This window comes from Rhea americana, unplaced genomic scaffold (assembly GCF_003343005.1).
Source record: "Rhea americana isolate MKP2758 unplaced genomic scaffold, rheAme1 scaffold_12, whole genome shotgun sequence".
Classification (NCBI taxonomy): Eukaryota; Metazoa; Chordata; class Aves; order Rheiformes; family Rheidae; genus Rhea; species Rhea americana.
The window spans coordinates 305369-324647 of NW_028185261.1; the positions used below are offsets into that span (position 1 = coordinate 305369).

Consider the following 19279-nt stretch of genomic DNA (forward strand, 5'->3'; position numbering starts at 1 on the left):
AAAGAAGTATGTCAGTCTCTACAAGTCAACCTGGGTTCTTCTCCCCACATCAGAAGAAATACCACAAATTGCAATCTGTCCCACAGCATGTCTTCATCAGAGTTCCTCAGCTGCTAAAAAAGCCCATGAAGTCTCTATGGAGACCTCCCCAAACATGCCTGAACTCTTCTTTAGCAGCAGCCTGCTCCTCTCTGACCAGGCAAGGCTGGTATTGTGCTGCAAGCTCTAAGGCTGGGCCATACCCATCCTGCTGCAGACAGAGCTCTTGATCCTTGCCCATCAGCATGGCAGGCAAGTGCCTAATAAATATTCTTCTGCTTAGCTGGGAACCAGCCTATGCTTGGCTGCAAGAGGAGTGTATCACCACCCTCTGAGCTCAGCTAGTGCTACTATTGCAAGGCAAGAGATACTAACGGGAATGAAAAAGGATAATAACAGATGGGTTAAGCTTACTTTTAGTAACTACAATATTTTAAAAGTATCTGTTTAAGATGGTCAGAAGTTTTCTCCTTTTGAGAAGAGACGAAAGCAACCCTCTTGATCCTACAGTTCTTGTTAGCCTTTACAGACTGGCAAGGAAAATTGCATTGACGAGCCACGTCCTGAATGGGACCAAATAGGTCCTATCCACCAGGTAGGATTATTTTGTATTTCTACAGTTTGAAGAGAAAATATTTTATCTGTAAAAGAAACCATAATTACAAAATATTTCCTAGACCTGTATTTTTAAGGGTATTTTGTCTAACAGGTGTCAGAAGACGTAACTTTTTATAGGAGCCATACCAAATAAGGAAAATGTGTGGATAGATTACATCTGTCCAAGACAAACTAGTCTTTTACTTTTCACTAGTTGGCACACTATCCAAACTTACCAGGAAAATCCTATTACCATTATACAGTCAATATTTCCTCACATAAGTTAACATTCAACATTTTCTTACATTAACCTACCATTCTTAAAGTGGATTTTGAGTGCTTAGATTCCAGAAATTGTTGTTCTGAGATGGCAGCCTGACCATGATGACATAATGAATGTCATTAGCAATGAATGACATCTATGAAACGTTAAACTACTGAGTTAAGATTCTTATTCCTGAGTCTCTTTATCCAGGCTTCTGATATCTGCCCTTACTGCCTTAAAGATAATTTCCCTCTTGATATAGAAAGGCAAGCATTTCTCTAATCAAAGTAGAATGCATATTTGGTTGAATTAGGCACTGAACAAATAAAATCTGTATAACAATGACTGTTGACTGTTTTTATTCTGGAAAGCATCTGACCTAAGAAAGACAGATAATCAGAGATCAATATATTACTCTATTCTAAATGGAATCAAGTATGTATATAATACTGACTTTCAGAATGCTAAACAAACTGTTACCCTCAGATTTTATTTTTAAAATCTTGTATCATATGACAGCAGATCTTATGCAGCTGAACAAAGTTAGCAGAGCAGAAAGTTCTTTTAGCAAGCAATTGTGCTAATTTAGCAAACAATTGTGCTTGCTAAACAAGATTGTGAAGAAAGAAAATCTGGACATAGTCAGAGCTCAGATCCAAGCAAGCTAAAAACTACAAAAAGCTTATTTGATCTCATTAATTGGTTGTTTGCTTTACAAGCAATATATTTGCAAAAGTTATAGATGAAAGATGAAAGTAAAAAAAAAAAACAGTACAAGATAAGTTACAAAACAATTTGAATACATCTCTTCCTCTTAATCTAACACTTGACACTAAATGCATGTCCATGTTTAGACACTGATCTGATCCCTAGTCACTCAAGGCAGTCTCCTGAATATGTAAATACAAAGTCAAGTGACAATCTCACAATATGCTGCCAACACATACCTACTCCAACATTATGCAGAAAAGAGGAACAGCTAGCTTTAATCTCAGGAATACAGTGTCTAATAAGATAAAATGATGACTGCAAAATGAGGTATCTTGTCTTCAAGACTCTTATTTTCAGCTATACCAGACCTGTGATCAAATTCTTGTCCTACCAGGCACAGGGCTCAACTATGTTCAGTTAATGCAGTACTGAGCATTAATAAATTTTACCGAGCCCACATGATACAAGTTTTGTCAGTTCTTTATAGCACAGTGAAGTGATTAAACACAGACAAGGCCTTTGACTTATTTGCAACATGCACTCCATACAAGAATCACAAAAGGCAAATGAAAGAGAATATGACATTATACTACCTTCTAGACTTTCCATTCCTATATTTAGTCTTGCAATTTACATCATATGCAAATTGTATTTTGTAATATGATATTGTATGTCTGCATATATACAATATATATTATCCTTAAATTTTGCATTATATATATGGTTGGCACTCTGGTTGCCCTCTTAGAATTGGTTCACTTCTGCCCAGAACTGAAGAGATGAAGCTCTTATTTTTCTGCTTATACCATCCAGATATATCTGATTATGTTCAGCATTCATCATCAGGGTTCTCTTTGCACATCATCATTGTGCAAAGAGAAATGAAGAGCTTCAAATATCAAAAGTAATACCATACCACTTCAACACCTTTAACATTCAGATGCTTTCACAAAGCAATTTGGACTCTGAAAGAAACAGGTTTCCTTGAAAACAAATTACCAACTTTACAAAGCTGTAATAGAGGCTATCACTAACTGTTATAGGAAAATGTTCTGAAATGCATATACCAGGATCTAAATATATGACATGGGAAGAGTCACATATCTTGACTTTCCTTAAAATAAGAATCAACTAATATGAATTCATTTCAAAGGGGATGATTTTTGTTTTGTTTGTTTTATCAACACAGGCTTTTTGATGAGAAAGACAGCTGGTACCATCTGTTTCAAACCGAAGGGAAACTGAAGCTTCTTCAATGTACTTACATGTGAGGACTGAGCTCATAAAAGTTTCGGTTTCTGTATTCTTCAACTTTCTCTGGAGAATAAATGGGTAGAGATCTGTAGGGGTTTATTGATATCACCACGCTGCCAATGTATGTCTGTTGAAGAAAAACAATGCAAAACAAAACATTTTATTGAGGGCTTTCCTTTTAAAATACTTTTGCTATTTAAATATAATTCTCCTATTTAATACTTACACAAAAAAAACTCGTAACAGCAAATAAGTATGTACAAATACCCTAAAATACCTTTTAGATTTCTCTCAAGTGAATACTGTCTGTGAATACAGAATCTAAGTAGCTACTTCTGCATAACAGAATGTGTTATAAACACTGTTTAAAATGACAAGAAAGCCCAATCATACACTTATTTCTGTGACTAATTCACTTGGGGGAAGGGAGACAGAAAGGACACAGATGTTCACAAAGAACTGACTCCATCTGTGTGGCAAATGTTGTAAGAGCTTAGCTGCAGTCCTCGTGCTCATACAAACTGCATAAAGGCAAAGCTGGAGTTTGCTGCATTCCCTCATCCAAGCTTCGTGTCATCTCTTCAAAATCTCAAACAGAAGAGCTTCATCGGAAAGAAACCTGAAGGCTAACAGCCTCTGACACATTTCTGTCACCTGGGAGATTTAAATTCAGGATACAAGTCAGTGGAAGGTCCATTGTGGTTCTTCGAACAGACATGAAGCATAATTTTTATTTCTAGATTCTAAATTTAGTTGCCGTTTTCCCAGCAAGTAATGATAAGTAACGTACTCATTACATAAGAGTAACGGTTCAGTTTTACTCTGTTAAGTTCCATTCACTATCAAACTGTGAACAGAAAACGATCTTGTACACCACGATTATCATGTCGGCAGAAGTTCGGGCTCCAGAATAGGCAGCAGTCTTGTTTTGCAATCAACTGCCTTGGTCACCCACAAACTGCATAGCTCTCTACACCTCCCTGCTTCAGCTGCGAGGCCCACATTCCCCTATGCCCATGTGGCAAGAAATGCCACAGGCACATCCCACCCCGCCCGCAGACACTGTTCGTACGTGAATTAAAACCCAAGTATTTGGCATCTCTTTCCACAATCATGAAATAAATAGAAACAGAGTAAAGCATGGCTTTCCAATACTGGGAGACTCCATGAGAGGTGCAATGGCTGCACACAGAAGCCACCAGTTCCTCTTATTTGGATTACTAGTAACTAGAGAAGAAATACAATGATTTCTACAGAGAAACTATTGATAGAGATTTTCACTAAAAGCAGGAAGTCAAAGACTTCTGATCAGACAGTCTAGAAAAAGCCAGCACCTTTGAGTGACCAGCCTTAAAACATACCAGCACACAACATGTAACTTGTAGGAAGAGCTAGTCACTCAGCCTTAGAAAAACAGCTTACCAAAATACACCATAAACGCTAACTAGTCTTTTTCTTCCCTGCATCTATGATTTTTACATAGCTCCTTCCAAGTAACACCTTAGCACCTCACAACCCCCAGCTGGATATATCCCACAGTTTTGCGTTACAGGCAAGTGCCACAATATGCATTTTCTAAACGAGAACCTCTGTGGTACAAGGAGCCCACGTTATTCACCCAGGGGCTCAGCAGAGCATGCAATTACATCCAGGGCTGCAGAGTCACAAATTAACAATATTAAGCACTGCAATCCTTCCCTATCTAACTTTCATGTATAAAGCAATTTTCTGCTAAAGGCTAAACAAATTCAATCCCAGGCAAAAAGCAAAGAGAACAAGTTTTCTCATCTTCTGCAACATGCGTGAGCATAGGTAAGCTGTGAACTCACACAGTAATTTCTGTTTGACTTAAAACAGAGCTGAACATATTAGACTACACTAATAAAACAAGTATTATGAGGCTTCCGGAGACTCTTGTAGTTCATCGGTGCAACGCTTACAACCCACATGATGGAACAGAAGCAGCCACTGCTGACAACTCATCCTACCAACTACTGCTGCGATGAAACCTAATACTTTGTTAATTAGTCTCAAGACTCCCCACTTGTAAACAAACACACACTTTCTCTGATGCTTTGGCACTGGTCAGAAATCTTCTGAATACTTCCCCTCCCAAATCACAGCCTACAACAGACCAAATACCTTAGAAACTAGCTGGTTTTGCCAAGTGCCTGTAGAAAAGGTTGGGAGAGAAACAGGCCTGAAGTTGCCTCCCTCCTTGGCGAGCACACACCCGCTCGGAGGGGGACAATTCCCGTCTGACCAGCACCCAGGGCAGGAGGGAAGCACCCCCAGGGCACGCAGCAACAGACGGTCAGTGCAATCTCAGAAAAGGATTTTTAAATTTGAAGCCTGTCTTTGCAAAGCAATTAAGATTTTTATTTCTTTCAAACACACGCTGCATTGTGTGTCTATACATATATATATATATGTGTGTGTTTTTTTTAAAAAAATAAAAAGCTCTGGTTTTGTGGTCATCCTCCACATAAGAAGGAAAGTATTTTCTATCTATGTCTAATCTATTTAGCTGAACTATAAGAAAAGACAAAAACGAGCTCTCTACTGTTGTTTACTTTGCTCTCTCAACATACAGCTTTGGAAATTCACAAGCAACAAATTCTTGGTAAGAACAATATATATACAAGAGTAACAAGCTTTCTAGTCTTCACAGGCAGAAAGATACCCTAGTTAGGGCTCTTTCTTGAACAAATATTCATATGTTAACTAGCTTTCTCACAAGCCTTAAGAATTTGTGAATCTGTGAATACAGTCTATTGTAAAATCAGTGCTGAGAAGTATCAGCAGAAGATAGATGCAGACCAGATCTTGAAGATCACATTCCAAAACAGGAGTCCCAGGAAACTGCAGACCTACCCTTTTCAGCTATTCTGTTACCAAGATAGCATCCAATTCAGCTGCAGAGTTCCTTGCAGCATCCTGAGATGCCAAGGTAAGAAAAGGTGGGTAAAAGAGTGAACACTGTGATTTTTAATTTTGGAAACAGACATTCAAATGAGATTTATTTAGAAACAGCTGTTCATATTTAAGTATTGCTCTGACAATATATTCTGGGAGCTCAAGTCAGCTGTCTAATGTCAGATGTACAAATTCAGATCATTTCTTAAAATACCAATATTTCAAAAGGTCAAATGACTATACAGAAACAAAGACATACACATGTCCATTTTTAAACACCAAAGCATGCCAAATCATTGTTTTTTGATGCCAAGAAGCTTACAAGAGCCAACGCATTACCCATTTTTCTCTTACATAGATGCCAAATTACAAAACTGATCCCTAATAGATATTTGCTAGTGGTGGTCTACGAGATTCCACATAACTGGGATAAACAGATCCAGAAAATAGCTTTCCCACATAACATCTGCCTTCCCACCAGAACTCTATTATAAATAAACAAAGTAAATGGCTTAAATCCTTGAGCAAGCAACAAGCACAGTCACATTCCAGCACTGAAAGCCGGACGCTTAGCGTAGTGGGAGACCATACAGTGGTACCCCAGGGACTAAAGAAATCTTTCATTTTCCCTGTTTAAGAAAAAAAAAAGAAAAGAAAAGAAAAAAAGAAACCCCAAAGGAACAGCTTCCTGATGATGAAAGCACACAACACAGTCAGGAGATTTTGATTTCTTTCTTAGCTTTGCAGTCTTTTTACGCAAGTTTGGACAAGATTTGTTATCATCTCAAGTTTTTCTAACTAGAAACTTGAGATAATATTTCTTCCTCTATATTTCTACTTTACTACAATAGCTCACAAAGGCAAACTCTGCCTCCCTGGTGTATTTGTCCAGAATCCAAAACAACAGGACTCTAACTTGTAGCTCACCAGTGAACCAGTCATGCAGAATGGCAACACGGTAATGAATAAACATTTCATCTGTGAAAAACAGCATTTAAATTTCTATAGGTCAAATGACAATAGCTTTGGCATTCTCCATCAATATGTTGCAGGCAACTTGCTTCTGTTAAATAAAATGTTTAAGACCTTGACTAGGAAGAAAATTCTGAACCACAATTCAACTGGAGAAGTTACATAAGGAGCTAATTTTTGTCACCTTCCTTCTGGCTGCTGTTGGAGATAAAATTTCTAAGATACCTTTACCTACGACTTCTAAGACATCTTTATGCCTAATTTTTTTCCCCTAGGACTGAAAGCAGATGCAACAGCTTGGGGCAAGCTGTTACTGTTACCACTGTCAGCCGAGATGCAGCAAAAACCCTGGCAGAGCCCAGTGAAAGCCTGGGAGCATCTGTGCAGCCAGGAAGCACATAAGCCATGTGCAAAGAGGTAGTATAGGCCAACTCTACAAGGGGAGCTTTTAGAAGCCCTCTAATAGAGTTTACAGGAGAACATTTCACATACAGGAAGTCAGCATACTAGTAAAGCTATTTTTTCCCCCGGCAATGTTAACCTTAAAATACCCTGAGGGCCCTTAGGAGAGGCAACTGCAGCTGTAGAAGCCAGGAAGCCTTATCAGCAGCAGTTATGGCTGCAGAACAAGCACTGTAGAGCTGAGGCTCTCATCACAACACACTTTGTACCTTTAAAAGCTTTTCTGGATCTGCAGCCTCCTTTGCAAAGCAGGTTTCTGCAGTTTAAAACGATTCTAAAGCATAAAGCAGTTACACAAATTTGCTGCACCCCTCCTGGAAGCTCGCTCCATGTCACACTCAGCAGTTCTGCCACGAACAAGCCCCTACCTTTCACCCACGGCAACCTGTGACATTGCAAAATAGCTGCTGCACACGTCAGTGCCTGCTGTAAAACATACAAGTGCTACAGTACCCTACAACTATGCTAGGAGAAGCGTGCGAAGTTGAACCCAATATGGTTGCTCTACTTTTTTATTGTTATTATTATTTTAAACACTGTAGCACACAAACACAAAGAAACGTTGGTAAAATAAGATTGCTAATGGGGATACTGAAGTCTCCCATTTATGCAGACCAATTCTAATAGTCCAGATCCATGTAAAGCACGTTTCTTTAGTATTGATTAGGCTCAAATGTACTGTATCCCTTTGATTTTGAACAGTTTTAGATCACTCCACTGAAACAATTCATTGAAACTGGAGACATTAAAGTAAGATGAAAAGAATATCTGACTAGATTTTATTGGAACAAATCCAGAACTAGGAGTGTATTTTTCCCCTATGTGACATAGGCAAGAGTATATTTCTGATATTCATTTTCATTTGTGTTTGCCTTAACTACTTTACTTCTTGATTTTCCCAGCTCACAAGCACGTGTGCCGTTGCACACTCAGGAGGCCAAAGCCTAGAAGGTTGCAGGCACAGAGGAAGCCTGTGCTTTCATGTTCTCAGTTTCATGAACTATCCCAAACTCAAACAAAATCTGTCAATTTTAACACTATAATGTTACTCCACAGGGACATTTCTCATTTTAATAAATATTAGTAACCAAATCAATATTATATTAGCACACTATTTTTTATTTGAAAAATCATGCATAATGCTCATATTAGGTTTTCATTATTGCTGGCCACAATAAACAGTTAGATGCACTCTCATTCTAGTCCATTGTGCTTTCCAAGTTTGAAAGGCTTGCAAAGTTGCAAGATATTAAGTGTAAAAAGCATGAAAAAACATTAAGAGTAACAAAACACCTTAGAACATTATTATTATTTCTGGGACTTCATTTTATTGTGTTACAGTGTATCTTAGCGCTGGCCTTTTTATTGTTTGGTGGAGAGGGATGGGCAGGGTACTTGAAAAACACAAATAAACAAACCAGGATTTCATCCTTTAATACTCTAGGGTTTGCATGCACTGTCTCATGACACTACCTACAAAATAAACTACCTGTGATCCAAGCTGTGCAGCTGCCGTTTGCACAGAGTCAGTCCCAGGCTAATACTCTGCATGTCTGCAAGGCACGTTAGTTTGGGTTTCACATAGCAGTAATGCAGAAACAAGGCTACACAGCCCTCAGCAAGCTGAGAGCATGAGTTGAGCTTCCTGATACCATCTGCAAGAGGCTGCAAAGGCATAACTCCAGGACCTAAAGAGCAATAATCAGTGGAAAAAAAGCTAGGAACTAACAAAGTCAGATTTCCTTGAACATGAGCTGTGATGTGGATTTTCTCATCTCCAGTTAGGGCTGCACTTGCACCACACCACAAGGACACTAATCCTGTTAGCAAAAGTAACTTCCATGCTTTGACTCCTCCCATTAGCACTTCCCCCCAAATACAGCACCATTGCAAAGCCCCTGACCAGTTCTAAAGAAGCCGCGATAATCAGTGAGATGCTACAGATAAGAAAGTCTGTTTCCAACCCTCCCCCCACTGTTGGAATGCAAATCAAAACGAAAAATTTACTTTTCCAAAGTCTAGCCTGTGGTAAACTGAAAGTATAAAGCACAGCCTCATGCTTAGTCTTACTCTCTCACTATATGGAGAAACCCCTTAACCTCCCCTATTCCTTGATACTGCTGAATACTTTTCACTGTAGTTTAGACAGAGTCCTTCCTAATTATGCTTTATGAATGAAGAAATACAATACTGGAATTTGAACAAACACAAGTTTTCCCCCATCATAATTAAAATGCTCTTGCTATAGACCACCATCCTTCTGCACATTTCATTTTAGCTGCAGAAACATACTGATCAAAGCTGGTATGTTGTAATACGAAAAAAGCAACATTGGTAAATCACTATATGTGCTTAAGACAGTTATCAGCTATGACAGGCAGCCTTGTAAGACCCACACGGGACAAGACTCTACAGAAGAAAACTACATAGAAGAACACTGGAAGAATTCAGAACTTAGGAAGAGAAACAAAACAAAACAATCAGACAAAGGAAGGAAACTGTGAGTCAACAGTATCAGCAGCTCAAGGAAAACCATCTTTTCCCTGGAGGAGGCAAAATTAATTGTAAGCGTATAGCATAGTCCTGTATCAAATGTGTGATGGTTGATATAAAGCCTGAAGAAACAAAGCTCAAACAAGTAACACAGAATCACACATCTGTATCACCAAGCAAATAAGTCATCACACACACAACCCACGACAACAAAAAGGATAACAAAATTGCTAAAACATGCTTCATTGTGTGCTTGATCTAGCTAGCTGTTGTGCAAACAACAGTTGGAATAAGCTAAGGATAATCTGCACCAACCAGGATCTAGCCCTTAATCATACCACAATCTATTTTAGATCCAGGCCCTGCAGTAACAACGGAGCATCTTCTGGAGACAGATACACACACATGACAAGTTGAAGCAAGTCCTTAAGAGAGGATGCATGTGTATACATTATCAGGTTTCACTCCTAAGTCTCTTGAGGGCACAGTATTCTCTCTGCTACAAGGTGAATATTACCGCTCACCTCACAATCAGTATGACAGACTCTAACATTGCTGTTAATGAAGCAGATTAATCATTTCAGTCATCCACCTCTCTGACTATAGTTGGATATTTTTAAACAAACAAACAAAATTTCTGCACAGGATGGATTATGAATTAAACCTCTGAAGTGACCAGTAAGGAAGTCAAACCAAAAAAAGATGTGAGAAATTTTAAAGGAAAGCATTTAAATAAATCAGAACACCAATGTTTGTTAACATTTGAAAAGATAAAGACTTGTTTTCATAAGCAAACAGTAACTGGAAACTGGATAGTGTCTTTGCCAAGAAATCTCTTGTATCAATGTGAACAAGAAAACATTAGAGAGAGTGTGTGCTCATTCCAAAACGTTTTATTTTCTGTACAAAGAGAGTGAGGAAAGAAAAGCCTACCACTGTGCTGCAACCGAGGCTAATTTAGGTTCTTCAGAGCAAGTATCATGTTTTTAAACTACTTGAATATTCCGCTCTTATTTCTCTTTCTTACCCATCTTTCATTAATCTCCCTTTTTTGTTTTTGTTCCATATAAAGTGCACTGAAACCACTAGTAAATGCCCCAAATGGTACCATCACCTTGGCAAGAAACACACAAAACATCCTTGGGCAGAGCCAACACCAAAACAGACGCTGGGGCCCTCTGGGAGGAATTTCTTGACCACCCTCTCTTTTTCCCCCCCAAGTGTCGCAGTAAGGAGACAAAAGAAAGCGTGTAGGGACACTCCTACCATTATAGCCAGAAACACTCCTACTATTTTCTATAATCCTTAGTGATGTTTTCTTACTTCTTTATGCAAATATTGCACATGGCACTAGAAATAAATGCCTCAAATGCTACAATCAGCATAGTGCGTGCCATACAAAAAGGAAAAGGACACAAACCAATACCTTGAGATAAGTAATCTCTACCCATGAAGCACTTCAAGCTTAGTAACACCTGACCTGTTTGCTGTAAAAATCTTTACTCCTAATTCCAGCCAAATTATAAAACTTGTTTTTCCACAGTAGGCTATATGAATGACCAAAGGACCAAATAGGATTTCTGACTTGACAGCAAGCAAAGCAAGACTTACAGGGAGACAGAACACTTTTTATTAGAGCAGAAGATATCACTGGAAAAGCTGCGTGCCTTGGGCACTCAAATCCTTCTTCAAATCTGAAACAGAAGCAGCAGGCTTCCAGGCCCTAGCCGTGGCAGCTGCAACAATATTATTACTATAGCTGGGTAGTTTCCCTCAAAGAGGGAAACTGTTGAGGCACTGCTGGGAAAATCGTTTAAACTGACAGAGGCCTCCCCCAAGGGAGGAAGAGAAGAAGATCTGAGGAAAATCGGGTCCCCTGGGCAGCCATCAGGGAACTCAAGCGCATCAGTAAAGAGTTATGTGCGCAGACCGAGAGTTGCTTTGCTCCAACTATTCAATAATCCTTCATTTTAAGAAAGCTATTCAGTCGCTACATTGCCAAGCTCCTGAAGGGAAGAGCAACAGTCCGAGTTGGACTTGCTGGATAAACACAAGCAAATACCTAAAGGTACTGCAGACCAGAGCCACGTCTAGCAGCGACACAGACCCTTCCGCTTGCTGCCATAGGAAGAGCGAAGGCACGGGCCTGCTAAACGCAGCTACGCACGTGGGCATGCCGCAGCTGCGCTGCGCTGGGAACGGCAGGAGAGGGATCACGAGAGATTGATCAGAAACGGGTTAGCTCTTGGAGCTGAGCAGGCACACGTCACGCAGGGGGCTTCTCACTCTCTTTGAGGTGCTCAGCACTTTCTCAATTTCACACTAACCAGTTTTGGATCCTGGACACTGGATTTTCTCTTTCCCCACGCAAACAACACTTCCAAATTCTTTTTAGTCAGGAATCTGGGAGAGCTCCTCATAAACCTGGAGAGGGATTTGACCTAGCCTTAGAAACAACGTATCAAAGCCCAATAGGATTACACTGACATCAGAAAATAATGAAAATGAGAATAAAATTGAAGTTCAAGAGCCTCTATGATCGTATTACAAGGCAGATTTTCCCAGGAAGCAGTATTCACGTATCCCATGCCCCAGAACTCTGTTCTCTACAGCAGCGACAGAGTTATATAGAGTGATGGGGATACAAGGCAAAGTTAGACCACACTAATTGCCCTCATTCTTACAATTTTGTTTTCCACCCTCCTTCTCTAAATGTAACACCTAGAATATCAGGTATGAGTGCAGCAAGAAAAAAGAATCACTACACAAAACAGCAATGCAGCAAGCCTCTGAATATTGTTAGGTGGTGTAGAAAGGGCTGCACATGGCAATATAAATACAGAGAGTAAAGTTAAATTGGAAACAAAAAGACTACCTTTAAAATGCCAAAATAATAAAGAGCAACAGGAAGTACTTCAGACTGTGAAATAAGTACACTGCAAAAATCAAGCCACCAGCAGGCAGTCACAAGGATGCCACTCCAAACAGCTAACACTGAGTTATTATCCTGGAACACCAAATATTTAATATTTGAGTGATAAAACAACATGTATTCAGTACCGTAAAACTGTTCCTGCCCAAAGCAGCCCACAAACGCCACACAGAAAATAGAAACTAAACACTTATATCAGAGAAGGATTTGGTTTTGTTACAAGAGCAAAAAGCAAACAAACATTTCGTTGTAATGAACAAAATGCTGACTTGGCAAATTTCAGAAGACTTCAAGAATCAGCACAACAGCGGAGAAAAATGTGCAGGGCAGCAGCATAAGCCAGTATCTGACCTCTAAAGCCCAACTCCCGTGAGCCCATGCATGAGTCTTGACTCCTCACACCTCACTTGCCACTTCCACGCTTCTGTCCATAGAACAATTCTGGCACAATAATCAAACCGAACCGTGTGCCATCGTTTATCCGTATCTCTACCATTACAAATCATTGGAACTGTACGTACAGACAGGTGCCAGCTCCCAACTGCTGGTATTCCAAAATATGAAGGAGAAATTACCGCTGTTTTGGATAGGTTGATTGTATTTTAGTCACTGTATCAACTTAAAAAAAAAAAGAAGAAAAAGAGAGGAAATTTCAACAGAATAAGACTAATTTCACATAAACTTAAAATCAGCAGGGACCTGTCATTTAATTTTTATGAACATATATGAAATTTTCCATGCTGCCTGTAGGGCACACATTTTAACCACACAGACTGTTCCCTGGAACCTTCAAATAATCAATATGACGTTTTTTCTATTTGCCAATTGCATTGGCCATGAAATATTTTACTTTGTAAAGTTAAAGAAGCTCTCATAGGATTTTGTTACTGATATTTACAGAAAAGAACTTTTGCAAAAAAGAGGAGTTGCAAAAACAATACAATAAACAATTACAGCTTTTTAATGAAATTTCTTTAGTCAGACATACATCAGACATTTCCAGACATGACTAAACTCCAAGATTCCCATTTCCAATTAACACAAGCAAGTTACCAGTGAGCCCTTCCCCCAAAGCCACTCAGCACGAGATTACTGCAGAATCCAATGGTCTTTAGTAGAACATCTGGCCTAACTCCAGCTCCACTAGCCTTCATGCTTATTTTTATAGGCACAGCCTCCAGCTTTGCACTCTGGTATGCAAACTAACACCCAAGTCCATTAAACTTTCCATCAAACACACATAAAAATGAACAACAGGTAATCAAGCTATAGTCTGTTCTCTAACTGCTAGGAGAACACTTACTTCCCTGTTTGCACCATGGCACGCGACAATTTTGAAACACTGATTCTTACAGCTTGTTTTGAGAATTTATTTATCAATTTGTATTTTGATACCTACATCAGTATCAGACCAGTCAGTCTGCACACAAACTTTTCAGTCTAATAAAGCATTTCAAACGTAGCCAGAAAATCGAGTTACAGTTCCACTTTTCCTGTTCCTGAATTCTGTAGCACTCCTAAAGGTCTGAAAGAAACTATTTTTCATGCACTGTAGCCTGTATTAGACCCATCCCAGGAACTGAACTTAGCTGATTTTCTTGAGGGGCTTACAGAAATCATGTCCCAGATGATATACGCACACCAGGAGATCCAGAGCTGAATGCTATTGCATGCAGAACTCTCATAGAGAAGAGCTAGAGTTTCAAAGATACAAATGGAGCTGGCACTAGGATTGCCAACATTAAACATAACTAATGTGAAAGAGACTAGAAGATACAAAAATTCTATTATTTTCTGCTGCAATGAGCCTATTTATCTTGTCATCCTTGGCTATGGAGAGAGGTTTGGCATTGTTGAAGGCTCAATCTGAAACACACATTTGCCTACAAAGACTGGCTAACATGATTGTGCAACATCTGGCCAATTTTAAAGTATTTTCAAAGCCATCAATATTACATCTTGTTCCTCACAACAAGCCTTTTTGAATATTGCAACTGTGCAACACTGTTTTAAAACTGACATATGTTGCACAGACAGAGCTGTTAGCCTACCAAAACTGCTTAAAATTGATTTTTAACAAGCCTTGGTTGACTGCTGTAGAAAACTTTCAACCCATGCACGTGACTTCAGTTTGACTTAGCTTTTTAAACTGGACACAATTTTATGATAGTACCTATAATTAGACACTGTCGTAAGGGGTAAACTTAAAGCCACAGCTGAACCATGAAAGGACATATCTATTCCTGTTGCTCTCTGAAAGGATCCTGAGGGCTTTGTAATTTGTTAGAACTGAATAAATCTGCAGTTAAGCTTTAATAGTAGCTCTTTAATAGTCTAATTTGGCTTCTCAATAATGACATGTAAGCTACAGATTTTATATGGTAAACAAACATTGCTTCCAGATACAACAAAGGCTTCATTGTGCTCATCTAGGTCTAAAAACAAAAGTGCAAAATGTACTTTTCCTGAGTGAAGCTTGGGGAAAAGAGAATGGATAGAGATAAGGAAAGCGAGAGAATAGTTTGCACTTGAAAATCAGCACATGATAGTTGCAATGAGCACCCTTCTAATTGTTACATATTTTAGAACATTTTTAAAGCAGTAACAGTGGCATAAATTTGGAGGGCACCAACAGAAGTCAATTGATACGGAACCAAGATAATATTCCTCAAACAACTTGGTAAATAAAACCATGAAGCATCACAAATCAAATAACGTGCCTACTTGGTGCCCGAACATAGCACAGACTTAACAACTACTCCTTGCACAGCTGAGGAACTAAATGTTGTAATACCTGCAATGACCTGCAATATAGGAGGTGATTCTGCCTTTACAATGTGGATTTACAAACAGTACATATAAGACCTAAAATAAATAAATAAAATCATATGATCAACAAAGGTAGAGATAAAAAGAGTTAAGTGATACTGCAGCAGGCTAAAAGGGAACGATTCAGCTAAAGGAAAAAAAGACTACAAAAAAAAATTGTTTTTGGCAGCACACCAAACTTCTCAGAAGAGCATATTTAAGTATCAGTTTTTCCCACCTAGGAGGCAAAGGATCCTACACTGATAGAGAAAAGTGACACCTTGTATCACCTGCCAAAGCACATAATACAACTAATTACACAGCACTTCAGTTCCAGCAACAGCAGAATTTGAATCTCAAGGAACCACACGCTTCAATGTCACTGTCTCAAAGAACTTTGTTTGAACGTGGTTGTCAAACAGCATAACAGATGATAAAAATAAAATAAATTATTCACGTCATTCAAACTGATTTATTTCAAGAAAAAGCTGCCCTATTTAAATGAAATAAAAACATGTAATTAAGTATTTTGCAATCTATAGTAGTTTACATAAAAATTCTTGAAAACTCCACTCCCAGATGGTTGCTAGGAATCCTTTTAAAGAGACTGCGCAGTCTAAGGTACCCACACAGAATAGGCATGTATCTTTAATGCTTTAAATAAAACTTTTAAATATGACTCAAGCATTAGACAAGATAGTAATGTCCTCTTAAATCTGCAGGCAAATAGCTTCCTTTCCAAAGTCTAATGGTTAGCAGAAAAGAATAGACTAAGTTCTACTGTACATTGCCATGCTCATGAACACAGAAAGGATAACATGTATGCTTCAGTAGGAATGTGACTCTGGAACAAAGATGCGGTACAGAATGAGTAGTAAAGGTACAAAAGCACAGACTGTAACAAAATGAAAACAAAAAAGGATGGTGGAAGCTCACAGAAAAAAAGGGATTCTCCTCTTTTTTAGGATGGAAAGGAAAAAGTATAATGAAACCATGAAAGTTAGAATGCATAGAGAAGAAGGAAAAGAAAAAAAAAAACACTAAAAGGCAGGGGAGCATGCGTTAATATTAAATACAGAAAACATTATTTGATTATAATAAGCTGTAGACAAAAGCTGCAGACAGATCACAGCTATAGCCCAGCTTAAAGATTTCAGCTTTACTTAGAACGTCTTTCACCAATGGTATTGAAAGCCTCCGCAAATCATTAAGCTCACACAACCTCAGCAGTATAATAGATACAATACTGTGAACATTTTATCAAAAATGGAGCAAAGAGAGAGATGAAAAAGGAAGTGAAAGACAACCAAGATTAAAATTTGTCTCTTCATTCACAGCCTGTGTTTTAACTGTCAGTCCACATGGTCTCTCCTGATTATTATTCAGAGATCAATATACCTGATGATTTTGAACGCTCTCACCTTTATCCAAGCTCATTGTTATCAGTTTTAAACCAAACCATTCTAATGATTAAACCTTATTTGCAAATTAAAGGTAATAGCATTAAGCTAGCCCTAGCAGATAACATTCCAAACACACACTTTGCACATCAGCCCTCTCTAAAATCCCAAAGACCCTTCCTTGGAAACAGCTTATTTGTAACTGCATCCTCTTCCGAAAACAGAAGTATCAAAACTACTGTCATTATCAGTTATGGAACTGCTTCTTACAAAAATCTGAGATTCACTATCATCTGAAGTTATGCAATGGAGAAAAACAAAAAGGAAAAATATCCCAGGTGGAAAAGACCAGATGCAAGCAGGATAATATGGGGAGGACTACAGTACAAATAAGGTTTAAAATGTCTCTATTGTGTTTAGGTATATGGTCTATATATCCTTATAGATACGCGTATTTTAAGAACAACGATGCAGCTCCTCAGAGAGTGTTATTTGTTCAGCATATACTCACATATACTTCACTGTGATCAAAGCGTTTTTTCAGATTATTGATGAACGAATCTTCGTTGAGCGGCTCCAGAAGAACCATGTCTCCCACCCCTATCATGTTGTCTAAAAGTGATGTCTTGGCCTCCATTTTGGCCATTTTTTCCTGCAAAGAAAAAAAAAGAGTAAACTTAGCTGAAAATCATTCTAATTGTTCACAGGTATTATCCAGTAATACTATTCAAGGTCACAAAAATAAAAAACAATCAAATTACACTTCTTTAAAATAATTGTCCAGTGGAACATTCTAAAAATCTACTAAGACAGTCTACACAATTCAAAGACTGAACTTCTGACATTTGAAAATGCCTTCTGGTTCAGTATACATCATATAAGAAACAGCATAAAATAGGAATGTAGACTCTCAGGTACCACATGCAGATTTTTTGAATAACTTCAACAAAAATTCAAGTATAATCAAACTCAAGTTTCTCAAGAGTTTCACCAACACCTCAGTGCTCTGCTCTCAGTGCCTCAAATTAATATTTGGATCTGTCAATATCCTAATCTGAATTTTTTTTCTTGCCCTTACCTCCATTTCTACAACTCATTCAACTTTTAAATGGAAACTAAGTGAACTCACTCAGAGACAAACAGCATTACTTTCTCTTAATTCATTAATACTGTCTTCTAGAGTGCCTAAATTCTAATATAGTACTGCTCCTGTTTACAACATGCTGGCAAATTATTTTCTTTCCTCACCAGACTTGATCAAGTTATAGAGAAATTGATTTATTTGCAATTTTATTGCCTCAGAGAACATTCAGACAATATTAATCCAACTAACAAACAAAGATTCTGTTTCTATCTAACTGGAGTGCCCAAAGGTAGAAGCTGGGCTTAAACAGAGGAACAGGATCAAAGGAACTGATTCTTAAAAAGTAATTCAAACAAAGGAGTCAAGGTCAGGCCAAAACTCAACACTTGATCTTTCTACCTTTTTATCCTTCCAATCCAAGTTTTAGAAAAGGTTAACCAGGCCCTTCTAAGAACTCTAGGTACACAGTCACTTTTTTCAGCTTTTACAAGATTGAAAAATGAACGTATTAACAGTGGCTGCATGCAAACTGTGAACCAGAGGGGAGTGAACAACTTTGCTGACAACATAAGCCAAGAACAAGTATTCTGATGATGGCACAGCTACAGCTATACAAAACAACAGTTGAACTTTACCCATCAATTGTAATCTCTTAGCTAAAAGTGCTATCTGTGCTCTCTGTATCGCCACAGCATATTTAATTATGAATATTTTTTCTCATTTCTTAGAATGTCTTTTAACAGTTATTAATTTATACAATCAGCGTTAAATTGCTGTAGTAGCTATTCATCAGAAAGCTATTTTAAAACAGCTGAATCTTTAGCTGAATCTTTTTATCTCTTGTTTGTGTTCACAGCCACTGCATTACTAAATACTACTTGACTTTTGAGCAATGGGTGACATTTACGGTATATCAGACCAAGCCTTAAGTCATGTTTGATGTTTTTCCAGATTCAGTGAAGAAAATGTAGCTCCACAGGCAGCTAATGGAAGTGATACTAGCCAGCTCCTCAACCTGAACCAAGCCTGGGAATTATTAGAAATTCACAGGAAAATGTAAAGACAGCGATGAACTATGGTAACCAACCAAAGCTGAGTCAACTCTGCTAAACAAACAAAAGAGCATTTGTTTTGAAAACTGGATAAAGATTTATTTTTTTTAAGAGAAATAGACTTCTGTTCTTTAAAAGTTCACCTCTTTGAATCACATAGAAGTATTTTAAACCTCCACAAAATTATTTTAGAGGTATCACTTCAATTATTGCATGCCAAACTTTTATTCATCTCAATGATCTTCTACTTCCTATACAGTCCCTAAAGTTCAAATAACTTTTGCCGACTGGGGA

General features: G+C 38.2%; 1 protein-coding gene across 6 annotated transcripts in view; it reads right to left on the reverse strand.

Annotated features, from left to right (window-relative positions):
* MYO1B (myosin IB) overlaps positions 1-19279 on the reverse strand; it is a 134084-nt gene that overhangs the window by 82020 nt on the left and 32785 nt on the right. For all 6 annotated transcript variants that reach the window (XM_085321237.1, XM_085321244.1, XM_085321273.1 and 3 more), the window contains exons 2-3: positions 17361-17501; positions 2878-2993 (exon numbers count right to left, since the gene is read on the reverse strand). In XM_085321237.1, coding sequence (XP_085177363.1) covers positions 2878-2993; positions 17361-17495 — 251 coding nt within the window. In that variant the 5' untranslated portion in view covers positions 17496-17501. The remainder of the gene's footprint in view (positions 1-2877; positions 2994-17360; positions 17502-19279) is intronic.